At 48.9% G+C, this 23,853-nt stretch overlaps 1 protein-coding gene across 2 annotated transcripts in view; it reads right to left on the bottom strand.

The window, feature by feature from the left end:
* Positions 1–23,853, bottom strand: part of LOC122370348 (orexin receptor type 2-like) — a 61,191-nt gene that overhangs the window by 8,271 nt on the left and 29,067 nt on the right. The window contains exons 4-6 of one of the 2 annotated variants that reach the window (XM_043345858.1): positions 23,435–23,582; positions 14,009–14,142; positions 21–123 (exon numbers count right to left, since the gene is read on the bottom strand). In XM_043345858.1, the coding sequence (XP_043201793.1) occupies positions 21–123; positions 14,009–14,142; positions 23,435–23,582 (385 nt within the window). Of the gene's footprint in view, positions 1–20; positions 124–11,288; positions 12,352–14,008; positions 14,143–23,434; positions 23,583–23,853 lie in introns of those variants that run through there. The other variant, XM_043345868.1, reaches the window with a different exon arrangement.

The raw sequence follows: 23,853 nt of genomic DNA, 5'->3' as shown, positions 1-23,853 counted from the left end.
GCGCGATGCCCCGTACTCACAGGGAGCTGTTGACGGCGTGAGACCTGCTGTCATCCAGCTGGCGAGACGGAGGAGGCTGCCAGGAGCGGCACATCGCCTTACGGAACTCCCGGCGAAACTTGCCTGTGAACGGTCAGTCAAAGGTCAGAACTGCTACCCGAACAGGTCAGGTTAGAGGCGCATATTGGTCGAGTGAGAAGGTAGGAGGGTACGACTTTGTCAGGTCATGGATGAGGAGGTTGCCAACGGTGCGCGAAGCTGGGGATAAGTTTTTCAGAAATAGATCACTGATGATGCGCTTCAGTGGATCAGTCAGCGGGTCAAACGTTCAAACGAGTTTGATCTCTCTGAGTGACTGCTATAGAGGCTCGGATCAGGACATAGGATATTGAGTAAATTTGTCACTATTGACTAAACTCCTATAAAAAATGTGTAGCATATTCGTACTTGCAGCTTCGTCTTACGTTTATCGTATGGTACTTACATTAACACATTTGAGATGCTGCTATTAATAGAAACAAAATATAATTCATGTATCCTTCTGAACAGGTTCTATGAATGTTGCATATATGCAGTGATGCACCATGATGGTCTATGCAGCACGTTATACGTGAGGCTGTTTCTAATTAATCGCATTAATTGCATGACAAAGCCAACCATGAACCCAAAGTAGCCTGGAGTGATTGTCATCAAATCGTTGCCATTGAACAGTAGTTTATGTGATCCAATCCGTTCGCCCCGAGGCAATGGACCCGATTTGTAGTCTAGGCATACCAAACCTGGTGCACATAATTGCCGAGCTCAATAATGACGGGTCTGGCTGGTCGACCAGATTTCCTCGAAGCTTCCAATCGCGTTTCGCGAAGCGTGGAAAGCCGTTATCCTATGGAATGTCTGTCCGGAAGCGGATGATTCTGTGAAGTGCTGGAGAATGCCATTTGACCGTTGAACTTGACCAATACTATGGCCTTTGAACGTTATCAGCTAACGCCAACAAAAAGTTAGTTGTGCTTGAACTGAGCTCAGAAATAGATTCAGCTCATCGTTGCACATGCTACATCGTGGGGACATCAGCTTGGGCACTGGGCTAGATTTACCGGTAGTTATAGTGCGCAGACCATGGACGTTTCAGCGGTTTGCATAGTCGATTGTTGCATCATTTCTTTCCCAAGTCGACGGCTTTGTTACAGTTAGGCCTGCTAAAAATTCATGGACTTTGGAGCTAATATACGGACCTGCCGTAGGATCGACGTCGTTGGATTTCACCGGACTATGGCGGAGCTAATAGGCTTAGCCGCGCAATGTCGGAAGTTTCCGCAGGTGTTGTCGGCAAACGCTGCTGAAAGTCGCCCAAGCGTAATGCCATAGACCCATGTGGAAATGATTTTTCAGATCTGGTCCAATGAGCGATGATGCGAGAAATTTCCGAACTTAATCTCCTCCACATTGCTTTGGATCTACTGGCAAAATGTAATTGCATGGCAATTCTTAATTAGGTACTTGTCCACCATAACTTTTCAATTTATTCGCACCTACTGACATCGATACGTTGATTTGAAAAGCCCGCAAGCACCTCAAAGGCACAAAGAGCAGTTGGAGCGGTGTGATTGTCCGTCGTCAAAGTACTTTGAAGTAGTTTTACATGACAGGAACTTGTCTAATTTCCCGAAGTGCTTCCGTCTAGTGCCGTTAATGAACTTTATTGGACGCTACTTCGCAAGAACTGCAATATTCACCTTACACGGGCGGTCGACACAATAAGTTGTTCTGTGTAAAGCATGGTGCGGTATACAGTGCTGAAGTCATTTATCACTGCAGCCTTCCCGTCGTTTCAGGCAGAAACCTGAGTTGGCCCAACTTCTGAGCCAGTCAACCGTGAAGAAGGACGACATCATTAGCAGACTTTTAAAGAGTTGGTGACCATGGGAAGTGGGAAAAGGGTTAACGAGCGTCGCTTCGAGCCTGGTAATTTTCCGGAGAAAATGAAGCTAATGGATAAGTTATGCCTATTTTTCTTTCAAAAATGAGTTTTTTCGCATCGTGAAATCATCTTGCATAAAAAATGTTCCAGCAAGCTGCGTAAAAATGCAGAAAGATTGTTTACATATATGTGGCTGGATATAGTGGCTATTAATTACAAATAGTATCATCGACTCATACCAACCCTGTCTCCAAACCCATAAGGGGGAGGTGGGACCTGCTTCGTCAGCCGAGGAGAGCTGGAGATATCCTCTCCCAGCGCTCCATATGGGCTGTCCAGCAGGGCGAAAACACAGCCATTACGGAGCGGCGCTAAACAACCACTACTGGCCGGGCGGGCGAACTTTCTACTGCTCCCGCACATCCGAACCGATCCTGGAAGATTCCCATCTGGTACCCAATTTTAGAACTTATGCATCTTGGTTACACAGCAGTGCCTAATGTTTTGGGGCATTTCATGTCGCATTTTAGTTTTTTGTTTTATGAGCTAACGTTAAAATGATTAATTGTAGCATTATTGTCTTTTTTGTTGTTCAACTAAAGGATAAATTGTTATTGCTCCGAGCAGCTGTGCAGTTTTGAACAAAGGGGTGTTTTTGTTCCCTGCGGTTATCAGGACTTATTAGCTTTCCGCGTGTTGAACGAGGAAACAGCTTTGTCAAGATGGCCCAATCGTCAAAGCTAGCATTTTGGCTAAAGACGTAAATTATTTATGTAGAATATCTTTCGATTACTCATCTTTCGATTCCTTCATTTACATGCTATAAATATAGCATGTATAGTACTTACATTTATAGTACTTACATTTATAGTACTTACATTTTTGTGCTTGTTGAAATGCAGCCGAGTGGCTGAGCATGATGGCTGAACACGCTCAGCCACCTGCCCCAAACATGAGGCAGCGAACGGCATAGAGATCATTGATGCAATTGATTCAGCGGGATATACAGGACCTCCACCCCTACCGTACCGTCACCACAGCCCTATCCCCACTATCACCATATCGTCATACCTAACACCACTAAAGACTCACCAGCACCAGTCACCCAGTTCGGTATCGATCTATATCTGAATCGACATAGAAAGAAACTGCATTACCATTTGGTATCAGTCAAGAGGTACCAGTTGCAGCTAAACTGTACTGCGGTGCCCGTGCATTCACCCTCGGCGCTATTTGATATTCCCAATAACACGCCAGTGTGCCTGACATACGTATCACCGCTTGGCGTTTCCATTTCTGAGGAGTGAATCGCTTCACAGCCGGATATTTCCGACGGCTTGCTGATGTCTTCATATTTCCAAGACGGAGATGCCCCAATGGGGTTGGGTAGCGAATAGTTTGAGACCTCCTACTGCTAATGGCGAGTGCGTTTAGCAGTCGATTCAAACTTGTGGTTCACTTCATTGTCAGACTGTTTATAAATATGATTGAAAAGTTCAATCACCTACCTATATAAGATGAATTTGATGTTTTGATATAAGAACTTTGTGGCTTTGATAGCTGGTCGTAAGCCGTAGGCAAATACATTGTTGCGTGAAGCATTGTCATTAGGTGGTTGGTCTAGGTAAAAGTTGTCTAAAAGCCCAAATCAATAATTATTTTTTTGGTTTTAGCTACTTTTTCTATATTTTTACTTACTTATACGAGATTTTCCTTAGCTTCAAGTGAGCGACGTGATCTAAGGAAGTGTCCCCTAATTTAAATATAAGTAATCTTAAGTGATTTTTGAAATTTCCGCCCAAAGTGATGATTCCTGGAACCATGTAATGTTTTTATAATAGAACAAATGTGAATGATTGGTGACATAAGTTATGACATCATCTTCATTTTGCTCGAACATCTAGACCAAAGATGAACACATATGAACATCGATTTTCTACCTTCACAGTACACTTACAAACCGCTTACAAAGCAACGAACGATCCAGACTCGAAGCATAGACAGTATAATAGTATCTATGCTTCGAGTCTGGATCATCCGTTGCCTCGTAAATCTTTCAGTAAAAGACGTCAGGAACGCCGCTGCGGAACAGGGACCAACCGTCGAGCTATCGGAACTCTCCCCGGCGACACGCGGCCCCCGTCAGTAGGTATTGAGCCGCGCGGCCGTACAGACGACCCGCTGATGACACCATCTGCTGGCGGACCGGAAGGAATGCACGCTGCAGCAGGGAGCGCACCCGTTCCTCCGCCTCCCGGAGCCAACTAATACAGACAGGTCTTCATTGGGGGCGATATCAGCCGGGCGTGGCACGACGACGATGCGGATGGTATTAACACCAGATTTTCAGCCCAGCGCACCCATTAATGGTGTCGATTTCGTTCAAAGGGCGCGGGCTCTCTATTTAGGCAGCGGTTGCGTCGATTCTGCTATGTTTGATATGGTTATATATTTCAGAGTAGGTTTATGCTGAGAAATTAAATACTGTTCCCAAGGCGACGACAATGGAGAGCTCTTTAAACACTTACGACTTCGTCCTATTCAATTAAGAAGTGAAAGAAATGTCTGCTTATGTAAACAAGTTTGTTGACAAGACCCTCAAATACGATATCCTGAGTTGCAATTAGTGGCGTAGTCACAGTCGCGCGAAACGGATCAAACCCGTGGACCTGTTGTCTGGCTTCAAACATTGAAGTTGTTCAGAACACTTAAAGGGACCCTCCCACCTTCAAAAAAATTTATGAATTGGCATGAAAGTGATGTCGCTCGGTTCAGAAAGAGCGAAAACGAATATCTGCCAAATTTCACCGAAAAATATTCACCGGTTTTCAATATATTAGACTTTTACTTTTGTTTACTTTTTGGGATCTCCGCTGTTCCTAGCGACTTTATTTGGAAGCAATAGTTTGGCAGCTGAAAGTGCGGCACTTGTTGCGCGCAAAGCAGCCTATACCACCTCGTGCTACAAAACGTTTTAGTCAAACATTTAAAAATCGTTAGATATCTGTGCTGACGTCACACATTCAGAGGGGTATTCCTATGCACCAGTATAGCGCCTTTTGGGGCGACTAACGGAGCGAGCGAGGGGGTGAGTCTTGCACGTGCGAAATTGCGAGGGGGTACCTCCAACTGACTTGTGCACGGCACCCTACTGACCGGTTTCTAGCGATGTGCCAAATTTGAGCACAATCGGCCCAGCCGTTCTCGAGATCTGGGAGCGGCACCCTGCACGTGCGCACGTGCAAAATGGGTCCCAACTGACTTTTGCACGGCACCCTACTAACTGGTCCCTAACCGTGTACCAAATTTGAGCGCCATCGGTCCAGCCGTTCTCGAGATCTGGAAACGACCCCTGCACGTGCGCACGTGCAGCAGCACCCCAGCTCTGGCACATGGATATGCAGTGCCTAGTGGGTGCCTACCTACATGCCAACTTTCAGCGCAATCGGCCAAGTAGTTACCGAGATATTGCAACAATTACAAAAGTGACACCTCTTCGTTTTGCACGTGGCACGTGCATAAGGGGTCACCCACATGCATCGGGAATAGTCCAATACTTGGTAGAAGGAATGAAGCTACCCTACAAAAATTACCGCATGTAAATCGGTCAAGTGGTTGCTGAGATATAAGCCTCGCAAAAGCGTCCGCACGGCCGGCCGGCCGGCCGGCCGGCCGCTCATACTCAGAAATTTCCGTTAATCTAAGGAAAGACTCCGCTCGCTTCGCTCGCTCCGTAATTAGCCCCTCTGAATCAAAATGCTGCAATTTTGAAATTCAATATTTCCGATTTAACCCTATTCCTGGCGGGGGGCCTCAGGAGCCCCCCCTGAGGTTTTTTGGTTATATCTCCCAAACGCTTTGAGCTAGGAAGCTCAAATTTTCTGACTTTTTCTAAAAGGCTTTTAGGCAACATTTCTGAAAATTTTGAGTTGATCTGACCTCAGGTCAGGTCACCAGAGGCGGTTTGGTGACCCTACCTCAGAAAAGTTTGCAATCACGCCAGAGCTAGAGTTTTTGACCGATCAATTTCTTCTCTTCAGGCTTTAGTTAGGGTACCAGTATGTGCAATTTGTATATCTCAGAATTTTCATATCTGTGACCTGAGGTCAGGCCAGACTCGTGACCTTTACATTGCAAGCCTATGGGAAAATATTGAAACGCCTCCTGCTTCGTGTAAACGAGTCAAAACCACCCAGTTCTTTCAGTATTACGGAAGATTATCTCATCAGTGATGATCCTGGTGCCGCTAATTGACAGGGGCACCGGCAAAGGTCATCTGAGGTCATGTGACGTCATAAATCGTTTTTCTGTCAATAAATCACGACATGATGGTGCTAAAGACTTGTAAGTGGTACCAAACTGCTCGCCTGGTCACGGCGCGTCGTTTGGTATGCAGCATGACCATACCCCACAACCTCATTGATGAATGACCTGACCTTGACCTCAGGTCAAATTTTAAATTGACCTGTGAAGGTCATCACATACTTATTTCGCATCGCCTCGGCGAGAGCAACAAAAAATGTATTGGTTTTATGTCTCCTCTCTATGTTTCTTAGTTTAAAAGTTATATAGGTAACTAATTCCAAAACATTTTATCGTTGATGACCTCTGGTGACCTTAATATTGACCTGACCTGAAAATGTTGTGTGTAAAAGTTGTAGATCTTTAAATGACCTATCAAACGCCGTTCGCCGTTTGTCGCTGCGATGTGTAGTTTTTGAGATCTGAAGGGGGGGGGGCGAATCGGCCCCCCCGCCAGTTTCTTGTCCCGGCGGAGCCCGCCAGGAATAGGGTTAAGGCATTTCTCGATGTTGTGAGTGCCGAAACCGGTAATTGTGAGCCAGGGACCCCATTTTGGCTATCTCAACTCAAATCTAATGTTAACCCTCGCCCTGGCAGGGGGGGTCGATACGACCCCCCTAAGGTTTTTCGAAGATAGCGTAAAAACGGCGGCGCGCAGCGCCGCCAAATTTGGCACAGCCTATGGGGCAACCTTTTTACATATGACCTGAAAATTTCAGGTCCGGGTGACCTTGGGTCAGGTCACCAGGTCAGAAAAACCGGTACAAGGTCATGGTCAAATTTCAATTTTCTTTTTGCACCTGTCCAACTCACAGTTTTGGACTGATTTCCTTCAAACTTTCAGGATGTGCTAGGTTCACCGAGTTGTATAACATATAGTTCGGGTTTTTTGAGGTCACTGACCTGAGGTCAGTTAGAGGTCATTACGTCATAATGTTAAGCCTATGGGAAAATACTAAATTCGGAAAATACTGGAGATATCCGCTTCGTTCTATCACTTTTGTGCTTTGAAACCACAGTGCAGGTCACTTGGTGCTTCTTTGTTTGGTGTACTTATCCATGGGTCAGGTCAAATGAGGTCAACTGAGGTCAAATGACGTTTTTGCCAATAACTTAGCACATAATGACGCTAGAGCTTAAAAAAATGGTATCATTGTGTTCCTGGTGATCAGCCGAATCGAATGATATGCGATGTGATGCAATTTGGTTAACTTGAACTTAATTTATTAATTAAAGTTTACTTAAAGTTTAAGAAAAAACTTTAAGTACACTTGAGCAAGCTAAAAAGTATATCATTCGACGCGCCTTGACGTGCTGAGTTCACTGGTGCTTTTCTTTTTGCTCTATCGTAATTAGATCAAAAGTTATAAGCGAAAAACTTTTGAACTGTTTTTAGCGAAATTTTTACATTTATACCCCCCAAAACCCCCCTAAATATTGACCTAGAGCAACCAAATTTGCACAGGAGCGAGAACTCCAGGGGGCCCACCTACCTACCAAATTTGGTGTTTCTAGATGCCATAGGAGCCAATCGCGAGGGGGGGGGGGGTCGCATCGACCCCCCCCCCCCTGCCAGGCCGTGTTATGAAAAATGCCCTGCCAGGGCGAGGGTTAAGGTGGGAGGGTCCCTTTAACAGTTAACTGTTGACAAAAAGCATTTAGGCTTGGGAGCATTTTCGCAATCTCGGCCTCTGTCCTTTACTTTGATGTTGTTATTGTCCTGCACTTAGAGCTTTCAAAGAACGTAGACTCGGAAGCAATTGACAGTCTGGGTAGTGAAAATAAGTTATGTCATAAACGTACTCGTATGTCTTCAAGATGGCTTTTAGATCTGTTACGCTTCAGACACTTTTAAGTATTAACCCTCAACGCTTATAAATATGCAAATAGTTCACACACTTATCCCTTACTTTTAAGAATGAAAAGAATCAAAGACAGCTAACATTTTTGTGACATATAAGTGCTTTGTTCGAATTTGGATATTATTTAACTGTCCTTTCACTATGCACATTAATCATAACTAGTTCAGTAATTATTACACACATTGCTATGAATGGTGTAGCTGTGAATCTCTCGCGGTTCATTTGAATCGACTACAAAAATGTTATTTCGTCAGACCGGTCAGTTCTCTGGAGGGTGCTTTCAGAAACGACCCACATCATGGCGCGATAGGGCTTTGATGGTTCGCTAGCGCCGGCCAGCACATGTAATATGTCGAGAAAAGATCGACCGATCAGCTCCCAACGAGACATTCATGGCGCAACAGATGAGAGCGCTGCTCTGAAAGAGCACCGATGGACCGTATACCACCGGGAGAATGAGTGGCCAGGAATAACTTTAAGAACTCTGTGTATTTCTGCACGAATCTCTTGGTTTCATACATCAGTCGCACTCAACGATAAATACAATAAGGACAAATTATATCTTGGTCCTTGGATTTGGTCTTTTTGCACAAAAAGTGCATTTAAGTCTTAAGAGTTTTGAATAAGCATTAAAACATAACCTATAGTCCTTCCCTGAGCCTTCTCCCATCCTACCAACACATCTACGTGCATGCGAAACTTCCCGGTCGTCGTGGACCTTTCGGCTGGGGCCCGGCGGCTGGCGCGGCGTTGCGACTGTCACTCGGTAGTTTCCGGGCCCCGCCCGCTCGTCGTGGGGTGCCTGGTGGCGCTGCCGCCCGCGCTGCCGGCGCTGTCCGTGCTCCCCTTTTTTTCTCTAAGGTTGAGGAGGGCCCTAAACCTCGACGCGGTGTTACCATGCTGCCGCCATGGACTGGAGCTGCCTGGAGCGGGCGAGGATCACGAGTGCGCGTTTGTGTTACGGTGGCGTAAACGCAATGTGGCCTGGTTCCGACACATGCTAAGTAATTTAGTTTCTTGCTGGAACGCATATGCACACTTCATCTGCAAAACTTATTTGCCTGTCCCGTAGCTCAGTTGGTAAAGCGTTGGACTCCCGGTAGTTAGAGCCCGGGTTCGAGACGCTCAGGCGCTCGGTATTTGAGACTCCTGACGGGGATGGTATGGTCTGCGGTTGGTGGGAGCGGCCGCAGCCAGTTGAAGTCAGTTGAGTGGGACAGGCCGTGTCGGGCTTGGAAGGGCACGTTAAATTTGGCAACTAAATTCTCCCGTTATCCGGAATAGCGCGATCGGACGGTAGGGGTCGGAATCTAAGCAACGAGCTCTGCTTAGCGTGGGCTCCGGGCTCCGGCTCTGCCAAACCGTCCACTCAACCATTCAAGCTATATTTTCTTTTATAAAAAAACACATGTAGGAACGCTTCGCAACAGCTACATTTGTCCTGCTCCCACTGGCCTCTTCTCGTTGTTTATCTGTGCGTGTGACCTGGCTAGATGTACTTACATACAGTTCGACAACGTGTCTGGAGACGGGCAGCCCCGTAGATTCACCTGGGATTGGCCTAACGACCGTGCTGGCGCCCGGTCTGGCATTTTTTAGTTGAGGTAGAGGAGAGCGGCGCCAACTCCGGATAACCGTCGTAGTATACGAGCATAGGGACGTTCTTCTAAAAAGAAAAACTGTGCTAGCAGCTGGATGCCAGCGATGTCTGCATTTGGGCCTTGCGAACAGGAAATTGTACCGTTTCTCATTTTAGCGTTGAACTTAGGTTGCTGTCATTCCGCTAACAGCATTTAACATGATTTAACCAGTCCATAACTACTCAAAAGAGACGAAATATCGAGAGCTGTTGTGCTAGTCATCCCAGTTAGGTCAGAGTCAGAGGTATGATATGTTAGCGAAAATCTGCCTCCTCTGACGAAAGTAAGAAGTCTTCAAACTGTCATATTAATGTCATTTCAACCTTGAGCTTGATCAGTTTTTTTTTCGTTTGTGTATGCACTTATGTACATCTGATCCAAGGCCATATAAGTATGGCCTTATATGGCTTACATCGGTCCGCGACAATATACCTAAAGAGCCTGAGCTCTGGCAATCGGTGCGCACTCCACGCTTTTTGCTTTTGATCACTTTCGATGTTGAAAAATATCTTCCATATAGTGCAGCTTGATATACCATTTTTACGCATCCCTTCAGTGGATACTGGATACCGGACCTGTAATAATTAGCTTCATCTTGTTTCATCATGCTGTTTCACATTGTCAATAAGGAGGAAATTTTTATTTTTAAGTTTCACACCAAACGTCACATATATCACTAAAGAGGCTTCTAAAGCATAGGGTAAGGGCGGGTAAGAGTACGCGGGCGATAAGAGTACGCATCAGCTGTTTCGGTTGCTTAGCAACGCGGGTTTGTCGAGTTCATGAAGTGACATGAAGCCGCCAGTGCGTGCTTGTCACCAACGGAACGTGGGCGTTGAGCGGCGACGCTGTTGAGTTTAAGGCGATGAATATTATTTTCGAGCGTTATGATATTATTATGGTATGGTAAAATAATGTTGATATTTGGCAGTTCAGATAAGGTACATTTCCGCGATTGTTGTGGGAAACTTGTGAGGTTATCTGGGGAAATACTGTGCAGTGCAATATTCTGTTTGCGAAGTTTTGCACAACGTTTCGGGGTTGTTTTGTGCGCGAATGGCATGTACGGTAAGAGGACGCACTGTTCAGGAGGGTAAGAGTACGCAGAATTATACATTAAATCGAATATACAGAAATATACAATTATTAATCTATCGCTCAATGACGTTTGTTTTGTAGGTATATCATCAATGGAGCACTGTGATGCAGATGCGTACCCGAAATTCTTTTAAATACGAGTTATTCTCCCTTTTGATTGTGCATGTTTTTAAAGAAACACACGACATGATTATTTACTGATTTATAGACTTGAAAGATTTATTTTATATTTTTCTTTTTGGATACTAGAATTAACTTAAATGCCCTCTGAGTTTGAAGTTAAGCATTTGGACAGTACAAGCTACATAGGTGTGTGTTCATATGCTTGCGTACTCCACCCGCCTGGCGTGCGTACTCTTACACACCCCATATGGTAAGAGTACGCAACTGCAGCGGTTCAGAAAATGTCAGTTTTAGACCACTTCCATTTACGCTGAAGGATCGTTGCCCCATGGGATGATGGCTAATTCAATGAACTTTAATATTCCCTATTTGCGATTTCTTTCTTTCAAATATTAAACAAATGAGAGCAAGAAATCCACTAAGTGCGTACTCTTATACGACTTCACCCTATTTACATAGCGCTACGGGGACAGAAGAAGTGTTTATATACAGCGCTCTCAATGTATGTACATCCAATGATCATTCCACATCCATAACATGTGCAGCAGCGCAACACACAAACAGGTGATATTATGTACAGATCAAACACGCAAGAGAGATCTTCGATAAAATACATCATTCGTTTTGTTAACAGGCAACAAGCAGGACAGCAATGAAAGAAGACGATATGTGTCAAAAGTTATGTACATATATACAGCAATGTATGGATGGCATACATTTATGTGTGCATAATGCATGTATGTTCAATCATTGTCAAAACGCATACAGGAATAAAGTGCATGTTGTTGATTGTTATGCATATCTTTGTTTTGACAACAGATCATGTATGTTTGTACGTGTTTGATGATGCACTGTAACATTCGACAGTTGCGGGAATCCAATAAAATGAAAACTTACAGAAACTCAAATACATCACACATAAAAATGTTGCAAAACATGATAAACAAATAAGGAGCATATGAAGAAGTATTTGCTTATCGAGTAGCAGTTTGGTGATAAATTTAAAACAAAAACAGTCGATGAATATGGCAAGCAATCAAAGCAAAAAGAGACTGATAAAGCAGGCAGCGTTCCAAAGTCAGTAAAAGATATTATCAAGATAAGGGACACAAATAGGGATAAAAAGGGATAAGACACACAAAATGAAACAAATCATCCCTGAAAAATGTTTTGAAGCAGCAGCTGAAAACGGCAACTGAAATAAAATGCGCCGGGTCAGGGAGCATCGGGAGACGGCGGCGCACACATAACAGCGACCATGGCTAGACACAGGTGGTGGCGCGGCGTCCGGCCGCGGCCGCCGCACCCTCCCGCAGCCGGCAGGTCACACCACATGCGCGCAGAGGGGCCAGCCGCACCCGCGAGTGGCACCGAGAGCTCAGCACAAACTCGCGGCGAAATTTACCTGCGAAAGGTCACAGAGGTCACTGCAGAGGTCGCGCCCATGCCGGCCGGCCGGGCGGAGCATTGGGCGGGCTATACATGTGCAGCACAGAGATACATGCATGTGAGAGAGGCAGAAGAATGGTTAGTGAGTGGCTATTTACATGGGAGCGGTCGCGATATGTCCGGCTACGTGCGGTGCATGAAAACATAGAAAACACAGCGTCTTTTATTAACATTTAGGTATGCCTTGTGAGTGCTAGATAGTATATACAAGTGACTAGAATATATTGATTGGATAAACGCTGTCCAATTTTCACCGGAGTATAGAAAGCAGTGTTAAGATTAGGAGTAGATATGCAAACCCGACTGAAAACACAGTAGCAGGGATTATTTTTCGAAGTTTTGTGCTGGTAAATATAGAAGAAGGAAATTTCGGTAATTATTAGGTCAGCTCCTTGTCGACCGTTACATCCACGGCCCGGTCTGAGTCGGCCTAACAACGCTCCCTGCGGCCTCCAACTCGCATCAGTATCCTCTCGGGTCCCTACTGCCGGCGCGAGATCTCCCTGGGGTCTCAACTGTGTGCACCAGCGCTCCTCCGGGCCGCTCTACCGTCTACAAACGATGCACTTTGATAAAGCTGCCTCGCGTTTGGAGCATCTTATGGGATTAATCTCAAATCCCACCTCATGGGAAAACAAACTGCGCTGCTAATGACGCAACAACTCTTCCAAGCAATCGTGACTTATTATTGGCTAAATATTATCAAATCGGTCGAAAGTGCGTAAGTAGTGTTTTGTTACAAAAGGTAGATATATTTTCTTAGAAATCATGTCCATCTCGAAGAAGTAAGATTTAGAGATTAAAATTGAATATTTTGAAATTGCTCTATCAACGTGTACACTACTAAATACCAATTTCCAATGCCCACAAAACAAACACTTTTAACCAATCCCTACAAGACTCCCACTGTCGGAACTGTTGTTCCACCCATATAAGGCCTTGGTTCCACCCAAACCTGTGGAGTCAGCAGCTCTGCCTTTCGCCGGGCGGCGGCGCTATTCCACATATCATTAATTACAGGACTAGGTCTCGGTATAATTAGAACGTCTCCGGGTCCCGTGTCTGATGGGTCGGCGGCAGGCGGCGCGGCTTCAGCAGAATCTACCCCACCTCCTACAATATTACAGCGCTACGCCTGCTTAACCGACGTCCAGCCTGTCGTGGCTCGTGAGGACTCATGTTACCCATGGGTATGACACGGTTTAATGATGGCTGCAACTAACGGTATCTTATAAAAAAGTGGGCAACGTCTCGACAAAGATGGCGGTTGATGTGTCCGTTTGAATAAGATGTACAAATAAACATAACTTTTTGAAACTATCAACAAAAACTAAGCAATAAATGACGACTCAAGTGCCACATTTGTAGGCTTAATCGGTCGTAAGGAGCGCGACCAGTGGGTGCGTATTGGACAGTGGTGGGGACGGCGGCACGCGCCGCGGACCCGAGCGAAAAGTGGGTCCATTCGGCCGCACACGCTTGTGCGAGACGGACGCGTTTGTCTGCCGATTCGTTCTTGTGGCGAATAACAAATCTAATACTGATGCTTAGTTTTGTGATGGAGCTTTAAATGCACATGGGGTTATATAATTTGTTCCACACTTATTACTCACTGCTCATAAAGTTGTAGATGATTGGGTTGACGGCGCTGTTGAAGTAGAACAGCCAGTGAGCGATACAGACGGCCGCCTGCTGCAGCTGACCTTTGATGTCATCCTCCTGCTTCCAGCTTTCCCCCAGCGCGGCTCTGAAAGAGAGAAAGAGAGAGAGAGAGAGAGAGAGAGAGAGAGAGAGAGAGAGAGAGAGAGAGAGAGAGAGAGAGAGAGAGAGAGAGAGAGAGAGAGAGAGGAGAGAGAGAGAGGGGATAGAGAGATACGGTTAATCAACGACAGTCAACTAACGACGTACGCTTGGTTTTCCCATGAAACTAATTTTGACCGGTCAGTTTTCGCAAGCGAATTCGGAAAGTTCAGAGTTGCATTCGCGATGTCTGCAGTTCTACCTTACAGTCGTCCGATCTCAACAGTCATAGATCAACAAATGTTTAAATGCATTTCATTAGCAGCAGATTGATCTTCACATATTTGTGATTCATACAGGCATTCATTTCACGCATTTGGACATGTACACTCCTACAGTCATTCAGGCATTGTCCACGTGATCATCTATGCAGTGTGTAAAAGGAAAAGGAAATTACATGTGTCTGCCTGTCAGAAACTTTCGCGTACGATATCAGAGCGTCAGTGAGGGTACGTCAGTCATTTTGAGCTGTCCTCAATGAAGACGCTGCTTCCCTGTTAATTTGATTCAATGGAGCCTTAAGGCATGTAACAGTCGTTTGCGCATTCTAAATGACGTGAATGATGCAGGACCTTGTCAAACCTTGTCAAATGTTTACTTATTAAATATATGCTTCTTAGATAAATTTTCTATTACACTTAATCACAATCTAGCTCAGGGTTCAATGTCAGATATCAATTTTGAGTTGTTATTCAGGATGGCAACACTCCCAGCACGAAAACAGCTTGGGAATTTTGTGTTTGAAAATGCTACACTTTTATCTCCTAGTTTTATCTTCCCCTATCTCATGCAGGGAAAAATTTGGGCCTTTGCCAATGGCCACCCGAGGAGGAGATGCCACATGTTGGGCTCTTATTAATGCAGCATATCAGAACCCGAAATAGCTCATGGCCAGTTGTTGGATATTAACTGCCGAGTTTACGGGCAGTTCACAGGAAGAGAGCACTTCGTAAGGCTGTAGGAGCAGGTGCTCCTCGGCTACCAGTGTGAGATGGGGAGGTTTTACTCCTCTGGAAGTGTGAGATGACTGAAATGTTACTTGGCCGGAAGCGTCAGGCGAATTATTCTTTGTGACTTTTGTCTCGGATTCAGATCATCTTATACATAGTATACTACTTGAATATCTTGTATCATGCACATCGAAGACCCGTAATTGCTTTATACCGGGTGGCCCAGAAAAAACGTTCCCAACTGTTGCCGACAAATTGCACCTATGCAAGGCGGTACGGGCGAGAGACTCAGCACTGCTGAGCCGAACCGTTGCCGCGCCGCCGAGCCGAGCGCCGTCCGCGGTCGCGGGACGCTGGCGTCCCCTCTGACCCGGCTGGCCGGCCGGCGCGGCAGGGCGGCTCCCTGTTTGCGTAGGACCGGCCCAGGTCCGGGTCATTGTGTGGGGCACGCACGTGCGCGCCCAGCTTGTGTGTCTTCCGGGTGGAGCGCTGGACGCCCGGGCCATTTTTAGCCTTTTCTGTGTGCTCTGACCGTCCTCAACGCGTCTTGTTTTCACACCCTGTCGCTGTATATAAACTAGTTGTAAACACCCCCAGCCCTCACTTCACCTTTCGACTTCGACGGGGACACTGCGCTGCCCCTAGCTCTCTTCCCGGTACGTTTCGCTGCCTTGTCCGCCAAATATAGTGAACTAGAAGACAAAGTGTGTGAGAAGCCCGAGTGAGAAGTGAAACAGTGCGCGGTCTACACACAGATGAGATATTCGACGGAGATGCGGCAGGCGTATCGGTTCCGGTGACCAGGTCTACTGACTATCCTTTTTTATCCTAAAACATTCCTAAAACTCTCTAAGAAGGGGGTTCCTTTGTCGTCGGCATCCGGCGCTCTATATTTAGGCCCTAACATACGCCCAGAGAAGGGGGTTCCTTTGTCGTCGGTATCCGGCGCTCTCTTATTTTAGGCCCTAACATACTCCCTAAGAAGGGGGTTCCTTTGACGTCGGTATCCGGCGCTCTCTTATTTAGGTCCTAACATACGCCCTAAGAAGGGGGTTCCTTTGCCGTCGGTATCCGGCGCTCTTTTATTAGGTCCAAATATACTTCCTAAGAAGGAGGTTCCTTAGTCGTCGGCATCCGGCGCTCTATCCTGTATCCAATATTTAGTTGTATCTTAACTAGGCTAACGTGATAGGTTATAACATTTATTTTCCCAATTTTCCAATTAAACCATTTTCCTCCTGGATCTCGGTCACCAAACAACCAAATGCTGTGCGATGCGCGATTAAATACAGTCCACACCATGAAAGGAGATTCGAACGAAAGCGTCGCCAACATTTTCTGGTCCTCCGGGCCGGATGGTCCTGGCCTGAAGTGAGAACTGATGACCTTCGTGGCTGCCCGTCGCCGACTTAGTGATTGATTGTAGGTTACAAGCTGTGCCTCGTGTGTGCCAGTCGGATCGAGAAGAAAATTCCGATGATGGAAGATTCGACTCAGGCGGAGAACACAGAGACGGTGACGGTGAGTCAGGACACTGCCGGCGAGGAAGCTGGAGACACTGCATGCGTGTTGAAGCACCTGAAACTTCAGCGCGGGCGCAAGGCCGCCGCGTTTACTCGTGCCTGTAACACGGCGGAGGCTCAGATCGCGCGCCGAGCTAGCGAGGAAGAACTAAAGAAGCGGCTCGAAACCCTGAATGCGACACTGGATGGTTTCATGGAGGCCAATGACACCTATGTTGAGAAGGTGCAGGAGGTCTGCGAACTGGAAGAAGCGGAAGAGTACGCCACCCGACTGACGGCACGGCACGCCGAGACGGTGAAAAGAATTGAAGAGGCGACTACGCACCGACCAGTGAGCTGCTGCGCGGCGTCGCAAGCAGATGACAGACCACCACCATCAAAGTTGCATCACGGGGGGAGTAGAGTGAATGGATCCCGTGTTTCAGGAGTTTCCAGAGCGGCGTCCAGGGAAGCTGTAATAACGGCAGAGATGAAAAGCCTGGAGCTGAAGCATTTGAAAGCCAGGCAAGACAGAGAAAGGCAGCTGAGAAAACAGGAGGAAGAAAGCACAGCTCAGAGGAGAAGAGAAGAAGAAAGGATGGAAGAAGAGAAGAGGATGATGGAGGAAAAGGAGTTAGAAGAGGAGGTGGAACGAGCGCAGCAGAGGGCAAGACTTCTGAGGGCTGCAGAAAATGACCTTGAATGGGAGCGGAGAAACGACTTTGATGACGAAATCCCAGTGGAGGTGGAGCCTGAGCAATGCGATATATCGAGAGCCGTCCGTGATACGTCAGGTGAGCAGCGGCCGGCATCCAATGGTGGCGAAGTTTCCCGCTGCATCTCGTCATCACCCAGAGCTGTCGGTGTTCCTCAAGGTGAGAATGGGGTGCACAAGAATGACGGACTGGCTCGTGCCAGCTGGATCGCACCGCCGGCCTCATCCCGACGGAATGACCTGGCAGGACCATCAGCGTTCGTAAAGAGCATACCGCGACTGACTCTGCCAACGTTCCGTGGAAATGCACGTGAGTGGCCGCGCTGGATTGGTCTTTTCAAAGCCTTGGTGCATGATCAGCCGTCCCTGTCGGATGCTGAGCGCATGGCTCACCTTCAAAACGCGGTGGAAGGGCCCGCGGCCCAGGCCATTGACGGCATGTTATTCAACGGTGACTTGTATCACGAGGCCTTGAAAACCTTGCAAGATAGGTTCGGACGAGAGGAAGACATCATCCAGGCCCACCTGCGAAATGTGTTCATGACCTCGCCACCGTCACTAATGGACCTCCCAGCGATGGAGAAGTTTTATGCGGTCGTCCACAACACAGTCACCGTCCTGCGAAATCTCGGCTATGCGAGTGACCTGTCAAGCAGTGAAAACTTGAGAAGAGTGGTGGAAAAGCTGCCGAGCGAGCTAGCCCGAGAGTGGGGCCGTGAAGTGTTCCGGCTGCGACCGACGCGACCGACTCTGGAGACGTTCACCGAGTGGCTCCAAGTCCAAGTCAGCATCCTGAGCTTCTCTGCTGTCCAATCCGGGACTTCAACATCGGAACGGAAACGTGCAACAGTTGCTTCAAGGGACGGCCCTGTTCGGCGAACAGCGCTGGCGACAGGAGCTAATGGTGAAACCGAACCAGAGGCCCGCTCTCTGCCAGTGTGCGTGGTGTGCAGCAGTAACCACAGGCTGAGCGACTGCTCAGAATTCAAGGCCAAGACCCCAGACGCAAGAAGCGCTGTTGCCTATGAAGAAGGTCTTTGCTTTTCATGCCTCAAGAAGGGCCACTGGAGCAGAAGCTGCAAAGTGTCTCGGCGGTGCAATGTGAAGGGATGCAAGCTCACGCACCATTCGCTTCTCCACCGCGGATCAAGTCGGTCAGGAACCGATCAGAGCAACTCGAGGAGGGATCAGTCGTCAGCAGGGACAACCACGGGAGCGCCTGAATCTTCAGCTGAAGGTAGTTCCGGGAACCAGCCGTTTGTAGCGGCCTCGGTAAAAACGGACACAGACACACTGCTACAGATTGTTGCTGTGCGGGTTCACGGGCCCCGTGGTTCGACAGACGTTCTGGCACTCCTGGATGCTGGAGCTCAGACATCACTGTGTCGTGAGGATGTTCTGGAGGAGCTGGGCGTTGCCGGGGAGCGACACCCGCTCTGCATACAAAACGTGGAGACCAGTGGCACTCAGCGTCCGTCCGAGAGAGTGAAACTGAAGATCAGCCCCCTTGGCACAGGGGCAAAGAAGTGCATTAACATTCCTGAAGTGTGGTCTGTGCCAGCGCTGAATGTGACTGCGACTTCAATGACGAAGAGTCAGCTTCAGAGGTTTGAACACCTTCGTGATCTGGAGTTCCCGCAATATAATGGCGGGCAGGTGAAGCTGTTGATCGGTGCAAACGTCCTTGAAGCAGTGCTGCAGAAGGAGGTGCGTGTGGGACGTCCGAATCAACCGGCCGCTGTGAAGACAGACCTAGGGTGGACCCTGACGGGCTGCGTGTCTGACATCGTGCCCAGCAGCAGGCGCCGGGTCATGTTTCTGAGACGTCAATCGAGTGACAGCGAAGTGGAGCTGTGCGCTGCCGTCAACGAATGGTGGTCTGCAGAAGCAGCTGGAACAAAGTACAGTGAAACGACGTCACGATCGGAGATGGATAAGAAAGCACTCCAGATGCTGGAAAGAAACACGACCAAAGGTGGAGAGCGATACGAGACCGGTCTGCTGTGGAAGGAGACAAGTCCTACAGTTCCCAACAACAAGCGACAGGCTATTCAGCGACTACAGGCAACGGAGAGAAAGCTCGAGAAGCTTCCAGAGGTCGCAGGGAAGTACAAGGTCATCATCAACTCCTACGTCGCCGAGAGACATGTATCGGTCGCTGCTGTCTCAGCAGACGCACTCAGAGAGCAGAATGAGTTTGAGCTGGGCCAGCAGTTGCAGGAGGCCCAGCAGGAGTTGCAGAAGCAGTCCAGCCAGTTGGAGGAGCAGCAGCAGGCAGCTGCCAGACTCCAGGAGCAGCGGACCACGGCCACCGCAGACTACAGGAAGGCAGATGCCGGCCTCACCAGGGCGTTGGCCGCTGAGCTGGCCGCCTGTCGGGAGCGCGACCAGGTCCTCTCAGACAAGGCGAGCCTGGTACAGCAGCTGGAGCGGCGCGCTGCTGGGGTGGCCCGGCTGACGGCTGAGCTTGAAGACCGGGGATCTGAACTGGCTGCAGCTCATGCGGCCAAGTGTCGGGCGCTGGCACAGGTGGGGGAAATTGCCGCCAAGGAGAGCAGTTTCCAGTACAGAGAGAGGAAGATGGCGAGTGAGAAGGAGGTGTTGGAGAAGCAGATGTCCCTGCTGCTGGAGAGGCTGAAGTCGCAAGCAGAGGAGCTGTCCACGCTGCGCCGCCTGCACAGCTCGCGGATCCTCCAGCTGCAGGCCGACCTTGCTAACAAGATGGACCAGCTGGGGACGGAGCAGGCGGAAAAAGAACGGCTGACACAGCAGGCGGCCGACCTGGAGCAGCGGCTCACCGAACTGGTGGAGAAGCCCCAGCTGCAGCATGAGGCCGAGATCGAGCAGGAAGAAAACTATCGACAGCAGCTGCGGCCACAGGAGCGGCTGGCGCAGCCCTACAAAGAGGGCGTTGAGAAGGTGGAGGCCAGGTCGAATGAGATGCTGCGCTCGGTGGACGAGCTGCGGTCACTGCTGAGCTCGGCCAGCGAGCAGCAAAGCCAGCTGGAGGTGCATCTGGACGAGACGCACACCCAGCACGGCCAGTACCTGGTGGAGCGCGACAAGGTGATCCTCCAGCTGCGTGACCGGCTGGAGACGTACGAGGAGCAGCTGCAGGCAATCACCCGCAAAGGTAGCCTTTCAGACGAGGCGGTGGAGGCCACGTCACCGTCCGCCGCCCCCGCCGCCGTCAGCCGGCTCCTGCGGCAGGGTATGACGCCCACACAGATCTTCACCGGGTTCAGTCAGGCCAAGGAGCAGCTGACGGCCACAGAGGCCGAGAGCAAGCAGTTCAAACTGTGCCTCGACCAGATCCTGAAGGACATTGATAAGTGGACGCCGGCCATCCAGAGGCAGCAAGAGGATTATGAGGCGGCGGTGCAGACGATCGACTCTCCCACAGGCAGCAATGACGAGGCATTACGGGAGCTGGAGACAGCACACGCCAAGCCTGACGACGCCGGCCGGCGACTGCGTACCGTACAACACAAGAGGAACCGACTGGTCGCCCAGACAGAGGACCTGGCAATGCAGGTTTGCGTGCCGCTGAAGGAGGTGGAGAAGGCGCGCGGCGGTCGTCACCACACTCCGGGACGAGCTCGAGCTGGATACCTCCGCCGGACGGCTGATCGCCCAGCGTCTGGTCACCTTCTGGGGCAAAGAGGAGCTCCAGGCGCGCAACCAGGACCTGCTGTCCGTGGTGCGCGCGAACTGAGCGCCGCCCGGGAGGAGCTGAACACGCAGCGCTCATGGCTGCGTCCCGTGGACAACTGATCACTGCCTGCTGCGGTCATACGCCCGATGTACCAACCGTCCGGCCCCCCATGGCCGGTGCCACCCTGCTCGTCTGTGCTTTCTCGGCGAGGGTATCCAACGGTCGTCCGTCATTCCCTTGTGCGTGTGCATTTTGTGCCTTCCTGACGGGGACCTGAGTTCCGGGCTCAGTGAAAGGGTCCGGTATCCGCGCGCGAGTGTTAGGCCCGCTTTATCTCGCTCTGCACCTTCCTGGAATGCTGTGCGTGTTTTACTTGTATGGAGCTTGGAAATGATAGTTACCCGCGCCCGTTTCGGTTATCACCTTTGCTTGACTGTTCGTTTGTGCTGTTCAATTTGTCGGTCAAATGTATGTGTTCGACGTTCGCAGTGAAGCCGAACACAGGGGGGAGTGATGTTGCCGACAAATTGCACCTATGCAAGGCGGTACGGGCGAGAGACTCAGCACTGCTGAGCCGAACCGTTGCCGCGCCGCCGAGCCGAGCGCCGTCCGCGGTCGCGGGACGCTGGCGTCCCCTCTGACCCGGCTGGCCGGCCGGCGCGGCAGGGCGGCTCCCTGTTTGCGTAGGACCGGCCCAGGTCCGGGTCATTGTGTGGGGCACGCACGTGCGCGCCCAGCTTGTGTGTCTTCCGGGTGGAGCGCTGGACGCCCGGGCCATTTTTAGCCTTTTCTGTGTGCTCTGACCGTCCTCAACGCGTCTTGTTTTCACACCCTGTCGCTGTATATAAACTAGTTGTAAACACCCCCAGCCCTCACTTCACCTTTCGACTTCGACGGGGACACTGCGCTGCCCCTAGCTCTCTTCCCGGTACGTTTCGCTGCCTTGTCCGCCAAATATAGTGAACTAGAAGACAAAGTGTGTGAGAAGCCCGAGTGAGAAGTGAAACAGTGCGCGGTCTACACACAGATGAGATATTCGACGGAGATGCGGCAGGCGTATCGGTTCCGGTGACCAGGTCTACTGACTATCCTTTTTTATCCTAAAACATTCCTAAAACTCTCTAAGAAGGGGGTTCCTTTGTCGTCGGCATCCGGCGCTCTATATTTAGGCCCTAACATACGCCCAGAGAAGGGGGTTCCTTTGTCGTCGGTATCCGGCGCTCTCTTATTTTAGGCCCTAACATACTCCCTAAGAAGGGGGTTCCTTTGACGTCGGTATCCGGCGCTCTCTTATTTAGGTCCTAACATACGCCCTAAGAAGGGGGTTCCTTTGCCGTCGGTATCCGGCGCTCTTTTATTAGGTCCAAATATACTTCCTAAGAAGGAGGTTCCTTAGTCGTCGGCATCCGGCGCTCTATCCTGTATCCAATATTTAGTTGTATCTTAACTAGGCTAACGTGATAGGTTATAACATTTATTTTCCCAATTTTCCAATTAAACCATTTTCCTCCTGGATCTCGGTCACCAAACAACCAAATGCTGTGCGATGCGCGATTAAATACAGTCCACACCATGAAAGGAGATTCGAACGAAAGCGTCGCCAACACCAACTTTGAATCAATATTTCTCAGAAAGTGATAAAGATGCAACACTGAAACTTCCAATAGTCAATGCGGCCTATATTTTCCGTGAATGGTATGATTTTTATGTTATTCGGTCAATTACTTTTTAAACGGTTCGTGTTTCTAGCATGCCATGTAAAAATTACTTTTTTGCTCAGATGTTTACTAAAAACTGTGAGTGAACGGGCCACTTCCATCTCGGCACCACGGCCTGCAGCCATGACTGCTACTGACAGCTAGACTCATTGATGGTTCAGGCCGCAGGGTGATACATTCCGGCTAGCTTTTTTCGTTATTCGGTCGATTTACTGTTTGATCTTCTTGAAGGGAGGGCGATGAGCAGTAACCCATGCACCGTGCCACTCCTTCTGCTCGAAACAGGACTTAGCGTTGAAACGAATGGCATCCATTAACACCATTTTGGCTCATTATTTGAATATTTGGCACATAAGTGGGATAAAAAAATATTTAAAATAACAACATACGTGCTGGTTTCATTCACGTGTTCTATTTTACTATCTTTTTCTAACGTAGTACGTCCAAGCCAATCATCACTTCCGTTCAACATCGGCAAAAAAAGCAAAAACATCTTACTTGATTCAACATAAGATTGCTGGCTTGAAAATGATGGTACAGTGTTACAATTTAGTATGCCAATGCGCAAAGAAGTGATGCAAACTTGATGAAAATTTTGGCTCGTTATTTGCACTCCAATTTGAGATATAGGCCTCCAAAGTTGGGAACGTTTTTTTTGGGCCACCCAAGCTCTTGGTGCAGAGCGTGGCATACACTCACCTGATTACGATGATGAGATGAACACACAGAAGACAAAAGGCGAATATGATGACGACGACGACCAGCATTTTGGCGGCCTTGCGCCGGGAGCGTATGTGAGCCGAGACGGTGTCGTGACCTGAGCCGCCGTGCGAGCTGTTCCTGCCGTCTGAAAACACGCAGAAAACACAGATGAAGGCATATGTGGACGATATGCCGAACTGGGGATGCCCGGGCGCAGCAAATCCGCCGCCGCCCTAGCGATTACCTTGACCTCCGCCGTCTGTTGCGGCTCCAATGTCAAGCCGGCGTGAAGAGCTAGGGGATCCCTAACCCGCGCCCCACTGGGGTCTGCGTATAACACGCCCTACTGGGGGGGGGGGGCTAATATTCATAGCCCCCCCCCCCTCCTAACTCCGAAACTACTGGGCTGATCGTCA

This window comes from Amphibalanus amphitrite, unplaced genomic scaffold (genome assembly GCF_019059575.1).
Source record: "Amphibalanus amphitrite isolate SeventyFive unplaced genomic scaffold, NRLGWU_Aamphi_draft 000034F_arrow, whole genome shotgun sequence".
NCBI classification, from domain to species: Eukaryota; Metazoa; Arthropoda; class Thecostraca; order Balanomorpha; family Balanidae; genus Amphibalanus; species Amphibalanus amphitrite.
Note: the sequence above shows the minus strand (reverse complement) of the source record. Positions and strands in the feature narration are given on the sequence as shown.